The sequence below is a fragment of the Acomys russatus genome, chromosome 15 (assembly GCF_903995435.1).
Source record: "Acomys russatus chromosome 15, mAcoRus1.1, whole genome shotgun sequence".
Taxonomy (NCBI): Eukaryota; Metazoa; Chordata; class Mammalia; order Rodentia; family Muridae; genus Acomys; species Acomys russatus.
In genome coordinates this window covers 9,296,695-9,312,179 of record NC_067151.1, presented here as the reverse complement: position 1 = coordinate 9,312,179, position 15,485 = coordinate 9,296,695, and the positions used below count along the sequence as shown (strand labels likewise).

General features: G+C 38.1%; 1 protein-coding gene across 2 annotated transcripts in view; it reads left to right on the top strand.

Annotated features, from left to right (window-relative positions):
- Nucleotides 1-14,910, top strand: part of Sec62 (SEC62 homolog, preprotein translocation factor) — a 28,229-nt gene extending 13,319 nt beyond the window's left edge. Inside the window, exons 4-9 of one of the 2 annotated variants that reach the window (XM_051157023.1) lie at nucleotides 4,279-4,483; nucleotides 4,891-4,983; nucleotides 7,053-7,113; nucleotides 9,201-9,320; nucleotides 13,302-13,750; nucleotides 14,338-14,910. In XM_051157023.1, coding sequence (XP_051012980.1) covers nucleotides 4,279-4,483; nucleotides 4,891-4,983; nucleotides 7,053-7,113; nucleotides 9,201-9,320; nucleotides 13,302-13,750; nucleotides 14,338-14,493 — 1,084 coding nt within the window. In that variant the 3' untranslated portion in view covers nucleotides 14,494-14,910. Of the gene's footprint in view, nucleotides 1-4,278; nucleotides 4,484-4,890; nucleotides 4,984-7,052; nucleotides 7,114-9,200; nucleotides 9,321-13,301; nucleotides 13,896-14,337 lie in introns of those variants that run through there. The other variant, XM_051157022.1, reaches the window with a different exon arrangement.
- Nucleotides 14,911-15,485: the final 575 nt, after the last annotated feature.

The following is a 15,485-nucleotide window of genomic DNA, read 5'->3' as shown; positions in this document are numbered from 1 at the left end:
TCTTTTTTTCCTTTTTTTTTTTAAGATTATTGTTTATACAGTATTTTGCCTGCATGTTTGCCTACATGCCAGTAGAGGGCACCAGATGTTATTTATTATATATGGTTGTGATTATTATAGATGGTTGCTGGAAATTGAACTCAGGGCTTTTGGAAGAGCAGCCAGTGCTCTTAACTCTGAGCCATCTCTCCAGCCCATGGTTTCATTTTTTTAATAGCTGAGTAATATTTCCTTGTGTAAATATACCCCTTTCTTTATCTATTCTTTTATTACTGCATATCTAGGTTGTTTATAATTTCTGGCTATTGTAACTAGAGCAGCAATCAACATGGTTGAGCCACACTGATTTCTGTAGTGGCTGAACAAGTTTGCACTTCCACAGGCAATGGAGGCGTGTTCCCCTTATTCCACATCTTCTCCAGTGTGAGCTGTCTTTTGTTTTATTGATATGGCCATTATGTTTGGTGTAAGATGAAATCTCAGAGTAGTTTTGATTTGCATTCCCTTGATGACTAAGTATGTTGAACATTTCTTTAAGTGCTTCTCAGCCACTTAAGTTTCTTGTTTTGAAAATTCTATTAGATCTGTACCCCTTTTTTTTGTTTGTTTTGTTTTTGTTTTTGTTGTTTTTATGTTATTTGTTTTCTTGATGTCTGGTTTTTAAGTTCTTTATGTATTTTGGTTATTAGCCCTCTCTCTATATATAGTTGGTAGAAGTCTTTTCCAATTCTGTAGGCTGCCTCTTTGTCTGATTGACAATGTCCTTTGCCTTACGAACTGAAAAGCTTTTCAGTTTCATGATGTCCTTTTTAAAAAATAATTTATATATTAAACTGTAAGCTTACACTTGTAAGCTGCCACATGGGTGATAGGAATTGAACCCAGGTCCTCTTTAAGTGCAGTCAGTGTTGAGGTCCTTGACCCATTTGGAATTGAGTTTTGGGCAGGGTAATAAATATGGATCCTATTTGGATTCTTCTACATGTAGGTTTTTATTGTTTCTTTGTTGTTTTCACAGCTGTCCGTAGGTGTATAGATTTACCTGGCCCTTCAGTTAGATTCCATTGACTGATGTTTCTGTTTTTGTGCCAATACCATGGTATTTCCATTACTATAATTATGTAGTACAGTTGGAGGTTGGGAGTGCTGATACCTCCAGCAGTTCTTTTATTATTCAAGATTATTCTATCGTGTGTGTGTGTGTGTGTGTGTGTGTGTGTGTGTGTGTGTGTGTGTGTTTTTCCATATGAGCTGAAAATTGTCCTTTCAAGAATTGTGTTGGAATTTTCATGGGGACTGAGTTGAATCTGTAGATGATTTTGGTAGGCTGGCTATCTTCACTGTATTAGTTCTACTCATTCCTGAGCATGGGAGACCTTCCCAAATTCTGATGTCTTCTTCAATTTCTTTTTTCAATATCTTAAAGTTTTTATCATACAAATCTTTTCCTTTGCTTGGCCAAAATTATCCCCAAGATATTTTATATTATTTGAGGCTGTTGTGAAAGGTGTTGTTTCCCTGATTGTCATTTGTATATAGGAGGGCTACTGGTTTTTGTAAGTCAGTTTTGTAACCAGCTACTTGTTACAAGTGTTTATCAGCTGTAGGAGTCCCCTGGTGGGATTTTTAGGGCCATTTGTGTATGCTGTTACATCACCTGCAAATAAGGATACTTTGACTTTTCCCCTTCCTGTTTCTAACTGCTTGGTCTCCTTCAGAGATCTTACTGCTCTAGCTGGCAGTTCAAGTACTGTATTGAATAGATATGGAAAGGGTGCACAGCCTGGTCTTGTTCCTGATTTCAGCGGAACTGCTTTGCGCTACTTTTCATTTAAATTGATGAGGACTTTGGGGTCCCTGTAAAGTGCCTTCATCATGCTGCAGTTGCACAATTTTGCTCTGTTGTGTGTGGGCAGCCATACAGGAGGAGCAGCAGAAGCAGCAGTCCCCCTGGTTCTGTGCCTTTTCTAGCTTCTTACTGAGGAAATAGTTGTTTCTTAAGTAATGATTGAGAGCAGTTTTTTCCACAAAGTAAATTTAAGCAAAATAAAGATACAAACTAATGATGTAGAAGAAATTCTAAAATGACAGTAATACTACTTCATAGGGAATCACATTATTATTTGAGAAGTTTTAATAATATGTATATTTATAATATAAACTAAAAAATTAGGGGTTTTTGTTTGTTTGTTTGTTTTTTGGTTTTTCGAGACAGGGTTTCTCTGTGTAGCCTTGGCCATCCTGGACTCACTTTGTAGACCAGGCTGGCCTCGAACTCACAGCGATCCACCTGCCTCTGCCTCCCAAGTGCTGGGATTAAAGGCGTGCGCCACCACACCTGGCTCAAAAATTAGCTTTTTTTTTTTTTTTTTCATTAAAAATTACATATTTTGATTCAATGTTGAGTGCTAATATAAACAGTATATCCTCTTTAATAATTTTTCAAGACATGCCAAAGTAGAACATTCTTCATATTCAAATAGCCCACTAGCCTACTACTCTTTTTTTTCCCAGTTTTTTTTTTTTTATTATTAATTTATTCTTGTTACATCTCAATGGTTAATCTCATCCCTTGTATCCTCCCATTCTTCCCTCCCTCCCATTTTCCCCTTATTCCCCTCCCCTATGACTGTGACTGAGGAAGATTACCTCCCCCTGTATATGCTCATAGGGTATCAAGTCTCTTCTTGGCTACCTGCTGTCCTTCCTCTGAGTGCCACCAGGTCTCCCCCTCCAAGGGACATGGTCAAATGTGAGGCACCAGAGTACGTGAGAAAGTCATATCCCACTCTCCACTCAACTGTGGAGACTGTTCTTACCATTGGCTAGATCTAGGTAGGTGTTTAAAGTTTACCGCCTGTATTGTCCTTGGCTGGTGCCTTAATTTGAGCGGGACCCCTGGGCCCTAGCCTACTACTCTTAAACTCCTTTTTGTATTAACAAATAGTAATCATTAAAGTCACATTTAAAATTTTTGTTTATATCTTATCAAACAGACACAAATGTCATTTATGGGGGGGGCAGTTGGAACATATCTCAGAATAATATCTACTTCTGAAGAAAAATGAGGAACTCTTGACATTAGCTTTGTGGTGGGGTGCCCATGAGCTGGAATTAGTTGGGCATCACATGGAAGCCCAGTCAAGCAACAAACAATATAGGTGCCCAGAAGTCACAGAATCATCTGGACAGAAAGGGGAGGAGACTTAGCAAACAAATGAGAGTGATCATGCTTGGTTGGGTACCAGGGAGGTGTAAGCAGAAGAGTGAATAGTCACCATTAGGGACAGAGGGTGTTAGTGACATATAGCTTCTACACTGTGCTGTAGCCAGTGTATAATATGTTACCAAGATAAGAATGGAGAAGAATATCAGGAACTTTGAAACTAGAACATGAGATTTGAAAAGATGGCTCATAGCTAGCAGTGGTAGGACTAGAGAGGAAAAAACAAAACTAAACAAAAAACCAACCCAATGAGATTGACTTAATAAGGGATCAGCTAAGCTTCTGAACTCATAAGATAATTGAGGTCTGTCTTTTGTCTTTTAGCAGTCTAAGTCTAGGAAAGGAGCAAACATACAGTAAATAGTAATGTAAGTTAATAGGTGAGTGCTGTTGACAAAATAGCAGAAACTGAAAGAGGGTGAGGTGGGCTGACATTTTGTAAGCAGGTATGGGTGTAACTCAGAGAAAACGTGAAGAAAGGAAAGTGAAAACTCATGCCGTTTTTGAGGAAGAATATTCCGTGCAAGGGGGCAGCTTTACTATATCTAGGGAGAGACTACTGACCTAGGAATACAGTATTATGCCTAAAACATTGCATGCGTTTTAGATTGTCCTTGTGAGAATCTTTATCAACGTACTATATGTTACTGTTCATCCCTACTTGATACTTTATCACAGCAGTAGATTGAACGATAAAGTGCATGTAGAGAAATAAGTTCCATAGAACAGTGTTAGTTACTGTCAGTGTATCTAGGGAGAAACTATGTGGATAAGTCTCATTTTACTTAAAAGTCAATTTTGACAGCTTTTACATAGTCAAATTGGCTATTAGGATTTTGTTTTTTGTTTTTCCTTTGTGGAATTCTTTATTTGGTATCTTTATATTTCACTGTAATTTTTTCATAGGTTTACTTATTATAACTATAAGTTGATAGTTCACATCTTTCTTTGCTCATTTTATTTGGATTTTAATATTTTTGCTTTTTTGAGAAGTCTGTGTCTTTGTAATTGATGGGGATTGTAATACTAGAACTATCACTTTTCCCCTCGAGGCTTTTAAAGAAACAGTTTTATCATCGGGCCCTAAAAGTAATGAAAATGAAATATGATAAAGATGTAAAAAAAGAAAAAGATAAAGGAAAATCTGAAAGTGGGAAAGAAGAAGATAAAAAAGGCAAGAAAGAAAGCATAAAAGAAGAAAAAACAAAAAAGGAAAAAGAGAAAAAGAAAGATGGTGAAAAGGAAGATTCCAAAAAGGTAAGTTTCCCTCAAGTTAAATTTAAAATGCAGAAATCTCTGTGGGGATTGGAGAGGCCGCTCAGAGGCTGTTGTACCAGAGGACCGATGTTCAACTTCCAGCACCCACGTGCAGACTCATACCTGCTAACTGCAGGTCGTGGACAGCTCGGGCCTTCTTAAGAGTGCTGCGTGCAGGAGAAGCATTACATACATGGATGACAAATTAAACTGTCGTGTTCATGTGATCTTCATTGTCTTCTGATTACAACACTTTAACAGTCACATGAGACGTTGTCCAATTGCTTGTAAATACTGATCTGAAGGATTTTTGCTAATGTGAGAAATAGAGAGAATTTTTCACTTCATGGAGGTCACAACTTTTTCTTGTCTTGAGTGTTTTATTCTATTCACCTGTCCTTTTATAGGAGGAAACTCCAGGAACTCCAAAAAAGAAGGAAACTAAGAAAAAATTCAAACTTGAGCCCCATGATGATCAAGCTTTTGTGGATGGAAATGAGGTGAGATTATAGTACTGGTTTCCAGTATCACAGAGCTCCAGTTTTCATAGAAAATCTGAAAAATATATTTGATACCATCACTACAAAAAGAAACAATTTAAGCCGGGAGTGGTGGCACACACCTTTAATCCCAGCACTCGGGAGGCAGAGGCAGGCGGATCGCTGTGAGTTCAAGGCCAGCCTGGTCTACAAAGTGAGTCCAGGATGGCCAAGGCTACACAGAGAAACCCTGTCTCCGGGGGAAAAAAAAAAAAAAAAAAGATAACTTTGAAAAAGCCCACTTGTCTAACCTAGTTTTGTGAAAAGTTAGGATTGGATCTGACTGTATGAATGAGATGAGGCCTGAAACTGCAGTAGCTTAGTACAAGTCAGATCCTCTCTTTCTCATGCGTGTGCTCGGGGTGCGCGCACAGGCATGAAGCTCCGTAGCAGGCACAAGCTTCTCCTTTCTTTTTTCCTCTGTTAGTCTTCTTGCCGAGGTGCCTCATGGTCTGTGATGGCCATAAAACTATTTTAGCAAACCATCATCTTATGGACACTTACCCTTGGGTTCACTATGTTGTCAGGCTTACCTGAGATAACATCTTGAAAATGCACTTTTTATATTGAGGATTTAATTTTCCCAGTTAAAGTGCATAATTTCTATTATCATCAAGAGAAAAAAGAACAGGGTGGTTCATGGGGATCCCCTATTATCTATGGCTTTTCATCAGACATCTCTTGTTTGTTGTTTTCTAGTTTTTCGAGACAGGGTTTTTCTGTGTAGCCTTGGCTGTCCTGGACTCACTTAAGACCAAGCTGGCCTCGAACTCACAGGGATCCCACCTGCCTCTGCCTCCCGAGTGCTGGGATTACAGGTGTGCGCCACCATGCCCGGCTGACACATCTCTTGAAGAGTGTGAAATTTTCAATATTACTAGTACTTTGCACGTGGCCTTGTATGAAGACTGTTACAGCAGTAGGCACTTAAGTGCCGCAAAAATAGTAGCTATGCCCTAGCTGCTGAGTTGTTGGAATTTCAAGGCATATTCTTCTTTCTTGATACATTTATACCAGTTATCTGATATGTAAAAAACAGTGGATCCTAGGGCTGAGTGTTTGAAACTCTGCAATTGAAGAGCGCAAACATCTTCAGTGTTAAGCATGTCAGGATGCTTAAGCATGTCATGGGTGCTGGAACTGACACGGTAAAATACAATGCAGTTCTCTACAAGGAAGCTTCTATAGTCAGTTAAAGTCAAGGGCCACCTACGCATCTCTCTGTGTTAATGCTGTGAGAACACCATGTAGGTATGCTTAATTTAATTAGGAGGGATAAGCAGAGTCTAGAGACCATGTGCGTTTGACTTGAGCCTTCAGAACTGACTGGCACCTTGCCCATTGTACAAGGAAAGGAAGCAAGGCAGACAAAAGCCTGCCGCCTTGGAAAGGGTAGGTCGTACACATAGACACGAGAATCGCCATGTTTCCAGGCTTTTCAAATTGGAAAAAAAATTTTTTTTAAAATAGATGGGTGTGGTGGTGCTCGCGTTTAGTCCCAGCTCTTTAATGCCCAGTGGGCAGAGGCAAGTGGATCTCTGTGAGTTCAAGGCCAGCCTGGTTACAGAGCAAGTTCCAGGACAGCCAAGGCTATTTATGTTATACAGAGGAACTCAGTCTCAGGGGGAAAAAAAAAAAAGAAGCCATAAGGTTTTAGAGGGATTTTTTTTTTGTGGTAAGTAGCAAAACTAATGTTTTTAAATCTAATTCCCAAGGAAGATGTAAATATTAAAATAGAGGTTGAATCAGAAACTCAAATGTTAGAAATATAAATAAATCAGAAAACAAAACAAAGCAAAAAAAACCAATAAAGGGTGTTGTTCAAAATAGAACTAGGAAGTGGAAGAACACTGTACTTTACAGAAACTCAGCTAAAACTAGGGTTGTAATGATTGAGTATAGTTGTATCAGAGAGTTGTTAGTGTGTTCAGAGGTTGGGGACTGCGTTTGAGGAGCTACGGTACAGAAGTAAACTACTTACTCATGTGACCTTAGAACTTTTAAGCACTGAGGTTTCTTGATTCTTCTAGGTTTATGTGTGGATCTATGACCCAGTTCACATTAAAACATTTGTCATGGGATTAATTCTTGGTAAGTAGGAGGATATAAGTAGCTTTTTAGTGTAATCTAAAGCTTAGGGGGTGGAGTGCAGCACCCCCAAAAAATATTTCTAAATTTAATATAAAGTAAGAACTGCCCAAGAGGATACTTTAAATAAAGTTAGAAGATTAAGTAATAAACTAAAATTATTTGCAATAACTAAAACAAAGATATTTATAGTATTAACATGGTAGAACAACCTGGCTAAAATATGATAAAGAGTTAATACAGAGTGAAGTGACAAATACTAAGATTACAAAAGTTAACAGTGGAAGTCCCGGGGTGGAGGGACCACTCCTGACTATCGATGGTACAGTTCTTTTTACTTTATAGCAGGCAGTTTGGCAATACCTTTCAAACTGTAGATGCAAATGCATTGACCCTGTAACTCTTGCAGGAATTTGTCTTACATTCCTCTTTGTGCACACAGTTGAACGAAGTATATGCACTTACTCATTTGCTATGTTGATCAACATACCTCAGACTTCATTTGAAGACAACAATCTATCAAATAACCTTCACATTTTAAATGTGTGTGTCTTCTGGCTACCAGTTCATTGAAAGAATTAATTGTCGTGATTCTTTCAGTGTTGTTAGGTTTTGCTTATTGTTACAGTGTCTAAGATCAAACCCAGGGTATTACACATGCTAGGAGAGCACTACTCACTGAGCTACACCCCCAGCCGAGAATTCACTCTGTTAGGGAGTCCCAGTCATGCATTCATTGCACGCGTTGCAGTACTGTCTCTTACCATGCAAGTTCCTCAGTAGAAGAGTGAAATAATGCCTGTGTGATAGAGTGTCATGCAGCTTTTAAACAATGAAAAGAAAACTGCCAAAGAGTGAAAAGTTGCATAAGTTCATTTATTTAGAAAAAGTTATTTGTAGCTAATTTTTATTGTACATAAGCAATCTTTGACTAGGATAAGCTTAATAGTGTTTACCACTGAACAGTGGAACAAAAACTGGATGAAGATTTCATCTTCACTATAGCCTTTGACTCATTTTTAATATAGGCATTAAACTTATTTATGTAGTTTTCTTAAGTTTGGAGGCAAAATGGGTGGGAAATAATAGTTTAACAAATAGTAAAACCATACTAGCTAAAATATTATTGGTGAGTAAGACATTATAGGATCCCATTTGGAGACACATACAGTAAGAGTTGAAACATATTTAAGCCCAAAAGACTAATGCTATAGATTGCATATAGTGTAGTAGTCACTTTGTCATAAATGCCTTCTCGTGTCTCATTCCAATAAGAACATGTCTTACCAAATATAAGGTAAATTAGCTTTGGAAGGGTTACCTAGCTTATGCATAGTGCTCAAATCCTGTTCTTAATGTTAAAGACTTAAAGGCCGGGCACGGTGGTGTGCATGCTTTTTTAATCTCAGCAGTCGGGAGGCAGAGGCAGGCAGATCTCTGTGAGTTTCAGGCCAGGCTGATCCACAAAGAGAGTTCCAAGACAGCCAGGGCTGTAACACAGAAAACCCTGTCTCGAAAAACAAAACAAAAAATGATAAAGACTTAATAACCAGGCTTCTCATTTCTAAACAGTTTTCTAAGAGACCCTACTATAAATGCAGGAAAAAAAAACCCTAGAAATGCTTTTATATAGTTTGTCTAACCGCTCTGCCCATTAAAAGACAACAGCCTCAACTCTGTGAATCTGATTCCCCTGGGGTGGGAGGTGGGGTCTTCAAATTTTGGGAGTGGGTGTTGTTTGGTTGTTTTGTTTAAGCTTCTCTATTCCTAATTAAAAAAAAAAAGTAGTAGCTTCAAAATGACAGTAGTTGCTGACTTAAAGAATAGTTTTAATGTCTAGATGGTATTCTTATTAATTAAATGTAATCTAGACTTTTGAAAAATGCTAACCTATTTAAGAACAGTATAAAATGTTATGTTAAATAACATGAAGTTGCTGATAATCATCCCTACATAGATGGTGCTTTTTTTCTTCAGCTATTTATCAGTCCTGCCCCCCTCCCCGCCCCCCCCCCACTGTTAATTGTAATCGAGCCATTAAAATATTTCTTCTAAAAGTTACTGTGTAACTTTGTCATTTCTTGTTGCAGTGATTGCAGTAATAGCAGCCACCCTCTTCCCTCTCTGGCCAGCAGAAATGAGAGTAGGTGTGTATTACCTCAGTGTGGGCGCAGGCTGCTTTGTAGCCAGCATTCTTCTCCTTGCTATTGGTAAGTGTCTCTAATACTACGGCTCTTGGTATAAGGTGGGTATGAGCACTCAGACTTCACCCTGGAGCTCCAGAGAAGCTGAGTAGCAAAATCAGTATAGACAGCAAGGGTGTGAGCCTGTGTTGTAAGTCAGAGCGCAGAGCGCATTACGTTGGCTCCGATCTAGCATTTTCTATGTCTTTTCAAACTTTCATGTTTTATTTATACTATGTTTTCTATACAGTATAAAGCATGATTCAATTATTTATTTTTATATATATATATATGGGGGTTTTTTGCATTGTGGAATGATTAAATCAAGTTAAAATATCCATTGCCTTGCCGGGTGTGGTGGCGCACGCCTTTAATCCCAGCACTCGGGAGGCAGAGGCAGGTGGATCGCTGTGAGTTCGAGGCCAGCCTGGTCTACAAAGTGAGTCCAGGACAGTCAAGGCTACACAGAGAAACCCTGTCTTTAAAAAAAAATCCATTGCCTTGTTAGCTATCATTTTTTACGGTAATACACTTGAAATTTATTCTTAGTTATTTTGAAATATATAAAATATTACTATATCTTAATTAATATTAATACATTCCTGTATTTTAATCTGCATGTAGGTGTGTTTTAAAATTAGCTATAGTGGAGATTTATTTTTGCAGTGGTGAATCATTAGAGATATTTGAGGTAAAGTAAATATAACTTGTATTAAATATTTTTCTATTTACATATTCAGTTAAAATGATTCAAAACAATTTGTCTGCCGCTTAGGGACAATTATAACTTTTCACTTTCACCTAAATTCTAGTTGAACTAAGGAGTTAAATAACTAAAAACCAAATAGGAAGACAAAGTGGATGGTTTTTAACATTCAGAATTATTGAGATCTTTTATACATTTTTTTTTAAAGGCAGGGTCTTACTACATAACCCTGGCTGGCCTCAAACTCAAAGAAATCCACCTATCTTTGGCTTTCTAAGTCTTAGAACTAAAAGCGCATGCCACCATTCCCAGCCTAGAGCAGGTACTGCTTTATAGAAAAATAAATCGCCTCCAGTATTGATCTAGTTTCTGCTGTTAGAAGACAGAACTTTGGCCCACAGTAACTAAACTGGATGCATATTATTCTCTGGTAGGTAATTAATTTTTATTTGTATAGTTCTAAACAGTTTGTGTATTCGCACCTTCCCTGGTCACCATAGGTCCTGAGTTGGCCACCATTCACACGAAACCAAGAGTTCACCCACTTTTTTTAAGTCTACCGTGGTAACAGGCCTCCCGTTTGATCTGTGCTCTCATTAAATGAGCCCTTTTCACCTAACTCTGATTTGTTTTCTTCCTCTAGCTTAGTCACCTTGAGAACACCTCTTACTGCTTCTGCAGACAGCACAGCACATTTGTAGGCCAAGAAATAGTAGCCAGTCCTGTTAGCAGGCACCTAGTGTCAGTCTAATGCCTGCCTGTCTCAGGGAGGAAAGCCGTACATTTGAACTCACAGGAAAGAGAATAAGACTGACCCCCACAAACTAGTGAAATTCACAAAAATTTCTTGAAGCTTTTCAGCAAAGGATTAATTCTACTGAGTAGAATTATTCTAGTTGCTATATTTTAATTAAGCCAGTGTACTATAATTTATGTTAGATTGTTTTGACCTTTAAAATGTTGTTTTGAATTTTGAAAATAATTTTCCAGGTTTATACATATAAGTATTAGGGATAGTCTTACAAATTAAAGAAGCAAACCCAACATGTAAATACAAGTATATATAATGTGTGTGTTGTATATATAATATTTTAAGGTCACATGTAACCCAGCTAGCATCAGAATTGCAGTGCAACAGAGGGTGACCTTGAATTCATGGCCCTGTTGTACGGCCCGAGTGCTGACATTACAGGCATGCATCACCTTGCCTGCTTATGTGGTGCGAAGAATTAGACCCACGCTGCCTCCTGCCTGCTAGGCAAGCACTCCACCAACTGAGCTGCATCCCACCCTCCACTTTGTTTTTCAAATAGTTTTGATCTATACCCCACTTACAAATACTGTGGTATAGAATTACTCAAATTTTTTTGGTGTTTTTCAATATGCATGGTTAATATCACCACTTAAAATAAGATGTGACACTTTTCTAAAATTGCAGCTTTTACTGTAAGAATGGTAGGATGGTACATGTCATAGTTTTTCTGTGGTTCATCCTTTTATCTTTTGCCATATAGAGAAAAACTGGAATTATAATTCTGTTTTGCCCAGTTTACATGTGGTAAGAAATTCTGTTTGTTTATGACCTTTTTATAAGTAAGATTATTTGTAAATCCTGCCTTATAAACTACGGCATATATAAAAACCATATCCTTTGATTTATCCAAAGTACAACAATGAGAAAAGCATGGATCCTCTATTTTGTAAGCTATTTTTTAAATAGTTGTACATAATTTTAAGGAAAACAGAATAAAACAAAACTGTTTACCCTAGAACATTTGTATAGTCATTGTGAACTTTTAACATAATAAATAAAACCAGATGTGGTGGCCCATGCCTTTAGTCCCAGCACTCAAGGCAGAGGGGGACAGAGCTCTTGACTGAGGCCAGCCTGGCGTACAGAACAGGTTCCAGAACAGACGGGGCTACCTGTCTCAGAAACAGGAAAGAAAGATCACTAATCTACACATATTGGTAAATTAATGGAAAACCATCTGAAATAACCAAAGTTTGTGACACTGTACGAAGAGTGCTCTCCGCCAGGTGTGATTATAAGCATGTGTGATCCCAGCTACCTGGAAGGCTGAGGCAAGAGGATGGAGAGTTAAGGCTTGCCCATCTCAAATTTAGCCCATCCCAAGATGTAAAAGGTTAAGAATGTAGGTTTATGTTGCCTAATGGACAGGCCACCGTGGATTCCAGCCCAACCCCCATCACAAACAAAACCAAGAGTTACCTCATAAGCCATGTGTTTGAGCAATCTTTCTGTGTTAGCATTGTGGGATTTCATTGGTTTTTATTTCTTTTAGTTTTGTTGCTGTTGTTTTGTGTGTTTTTTCTTGTTTTTGGTCTTGTTTTCAAGAAAGGGTTTCTCTGTGTAACAGTCCTGGCTGTCCTGCACTCACTCTGTAGACCAGGCTGGCCTCTGACCTTGAGAGCCACCTGTCTCCGCCTCCGAGTGCTGCGATTAAAGAGCTGCACCTCCACACCCACCCCTTTTAGTATTTTGAGATAGGATTCTGATGTGTATCTCAGACCTTGCCTCCCAAGTGCTAGGATTACAGGCATGCAGCACTATACCTAATTTATATTTAAGGTACATAAACTTTTTCTTAATGTTGAGGCAATTGGTACTTAAATAAGCATAATTTACCTAATTAATAAAACAGTTCTACGATAGAAATTTCCTAATGCCTGGACTCTTTTTTCAAGGCTGAGCTGTCTTTTAGACAAGTTAGCACATGCTTTAGATCCGCAATACATATAAGAGCCCACTGAATTGTTTGTATTTATTTTAAAATCAGAAATAATAATATATATGTTTCTGTGTGTACACTTTTTCAGCATTATAATTGCATTTATTCTGTATTGTATGTTGAATGTAGTTTTAGTAATTTTTAAAATCCAGACAAGTACATAAGGACTAGATTGATTTTCCTTTTCGCCAGCTGCTTTCTTACAGTTGGTGTAACCCTTGCTCATATGCTGTTCTTTCCTTACACCATGAGCTCATGAAGGCTTCAACTTGCAGCTGGCCGCGACTTAATGAAGTACAACATCTCAAAATGCATGCACCCAGATTTTAAAAAATAGAAGTAATGTTTTGAGAGTGGCAATAACATTTGTTCCTGAGTTCAGGGCAGAGTACTCTTAAGATACTTGCATCTTCTAAGCTAGTCTGACTAGATATCCTTCTTTATGGTGCATAAAATATGCAAATAAGGCTAAATATTGTCTCCGTTTCTTGTTGATACAGTTTCCCTGTAGTTGATTCATTTATTCAGAAGAAACTTTTGTTCCCACAGCTCGTTGCATTCTGTTCCTCATCATTTGGCTGATGACTGGAGGAAGGCACCACTTCTGGTTCTTGCCAAATCTGACTGCTGATGTGGGCTTCATTGACTCCTTCAGGCCTCTGTACACACATGAATACAAAGGACCAAAAGCAGACTTAAAGAAAGATGACAAGTCTGAAACCAAAAAGCAACAGAAGTCTGACAGTGAGGAAAAGTCAGATAGTGAGAAAAAGGAGGACGAAGACGGGAAAGCAGCACCAGGCAGTCATGGAACAGAAGGCTCAGGGGGAGAGCGGCACTCAGACACAGACAGCGACAGGAGGGAGGACGACCCGTCACAGCACAGTAGTGGAAACGGGAATGATTTTGAAATGATCACAAAAGAGGAACTGGAACAGCAGACAGATGGGGATTGTGACGAGGAAGATGAAGACAAAGATGGAGAAACGCCTAAATCTGCACATGAGAAATCATAATCTGACTATTGGGGACTGACGAGTGCAACAGGTTGGCTTTTCTGTGTGCTGGTCACCATAGTGTACACATGGCATTTGTAGCAGCCTTTAAATTCATTTTCCGACATGTATTTGACTTTCAGTTACACCAGCCTTTTGTTTTGTAGAACGTTGGTACTATTACTGGCACAGTCAAAAGCCATTAATGAATTTTATCCATCTGATAATTTTACAGTAAGTAGGCCTCATTTGGATAGTCATCAAAGATACATTGTCCACAGTGACATTTAGATTAAGGGCATTTTTGATAGTTGTATGGCTTTTTACTGTTAGACTAATGGAAATCACTAAAGAAACTGCAGCATTTCCAATTATGCATAAGTAAATAGCCATTTTGCAGTTTCTTTAGGATGAAATGCTTAAACTCATCACTCTTGGTAGTTATGCCTTTTTTTGTCATGAAATTATACCAGAAAATTCCTTCTTTAAGGTTTTTGAGTTAGCAGGGATCAAGAGCATTTTGTGGAAACAAACCAGCTAGTAACAGTGCAGCACCACTTTTAATTCAGCTACAGAGTCTCCTTTTTCAGCTTAGGAAATCCAAACTGAACTGTACACTCAATCCAGAGAAAGGTGGCCATCTCCAGCAGAAAGTGAAGAGCTCTGATTGGAGGGCAAGGGCTCTTCCTTCTTCCCCGTCTCCTTGTCATAATATAAAATGTATTCTGTACATAATTTTCAAATAAAGCATTTTATTTTAATTGTTCCTTATGATTTAGAAATTTCTCAATACTTAAATTTGTAAAACAAAAACCATGTAAGGTATGTTTCTAGACAATTTCAGTAACCCACAGAACATTGGATCTTTTACAGCAGCTTCAGTTGTGTGCCAACATTCCATGTATTTTAATGAGTAAAATTATTCTTATTAAGTAAGAACAGACTTAAAGTAGCTGTTTGTATGCCTTAATGTTCATTTTGATTTATTTTAAATCTTTACATTTAGAAACGGCGACTATGTTATCAGACCAGAAGGCACTGCTGTGAAAGATAATTTGCTGTTCTAAAATACCAATTAAAAATAAAGGATATAAAAGAAAACATAGAAAACCATTGGACTCTCTAATTGCTTCAAATTAGTTTTGCTTTAATCACAAACCCCCTTTTAAAATTTTTGTGTATGTACACTCATTCCTTGGAGATACATTCTTACGCACTGATTGTGAGCATTGATTTTTTTTTTTTTTTTTTTTTCAGTCACAGTTGGAATGGTTTTGCTTTGTAGTTAGGAGATGGTTGGATGTATAGGTATTTATCTCTCTAGGCTGTTTCCCTTCTTAGTATTTGACTCAAGATGACCTTTAATTGTGAGGAAGCACATTCTCTGTATATTGACCTTTTATGAAATATGGCTTGATGATAGTCTTTTAAGGTTTTCCTCAAGGGGCTGCCTTGACGGCAGGGCCTGGGTGTGTCCCTTCCTACCCAGTTGGCAGAGCTCCATTGCTTCATTTCCAGTGAGGAAAAGGATGATTGCAGCATATGAACCTGTTAGTCACCAGTAGATTACTACCTATGTGGTGTGTGGAAAAGGAGCCAAAATGTTTTATAACAATAAAACTGTTGGGTAAATCTTACTACTGTGGTATCCAGGCATCCAATATTGGTCTGCAAGTTTCTTTATAACACGTATCCTGTGTCTAGTCTAAAAACTGAAGAGCACTAGCTACAAAGTCCT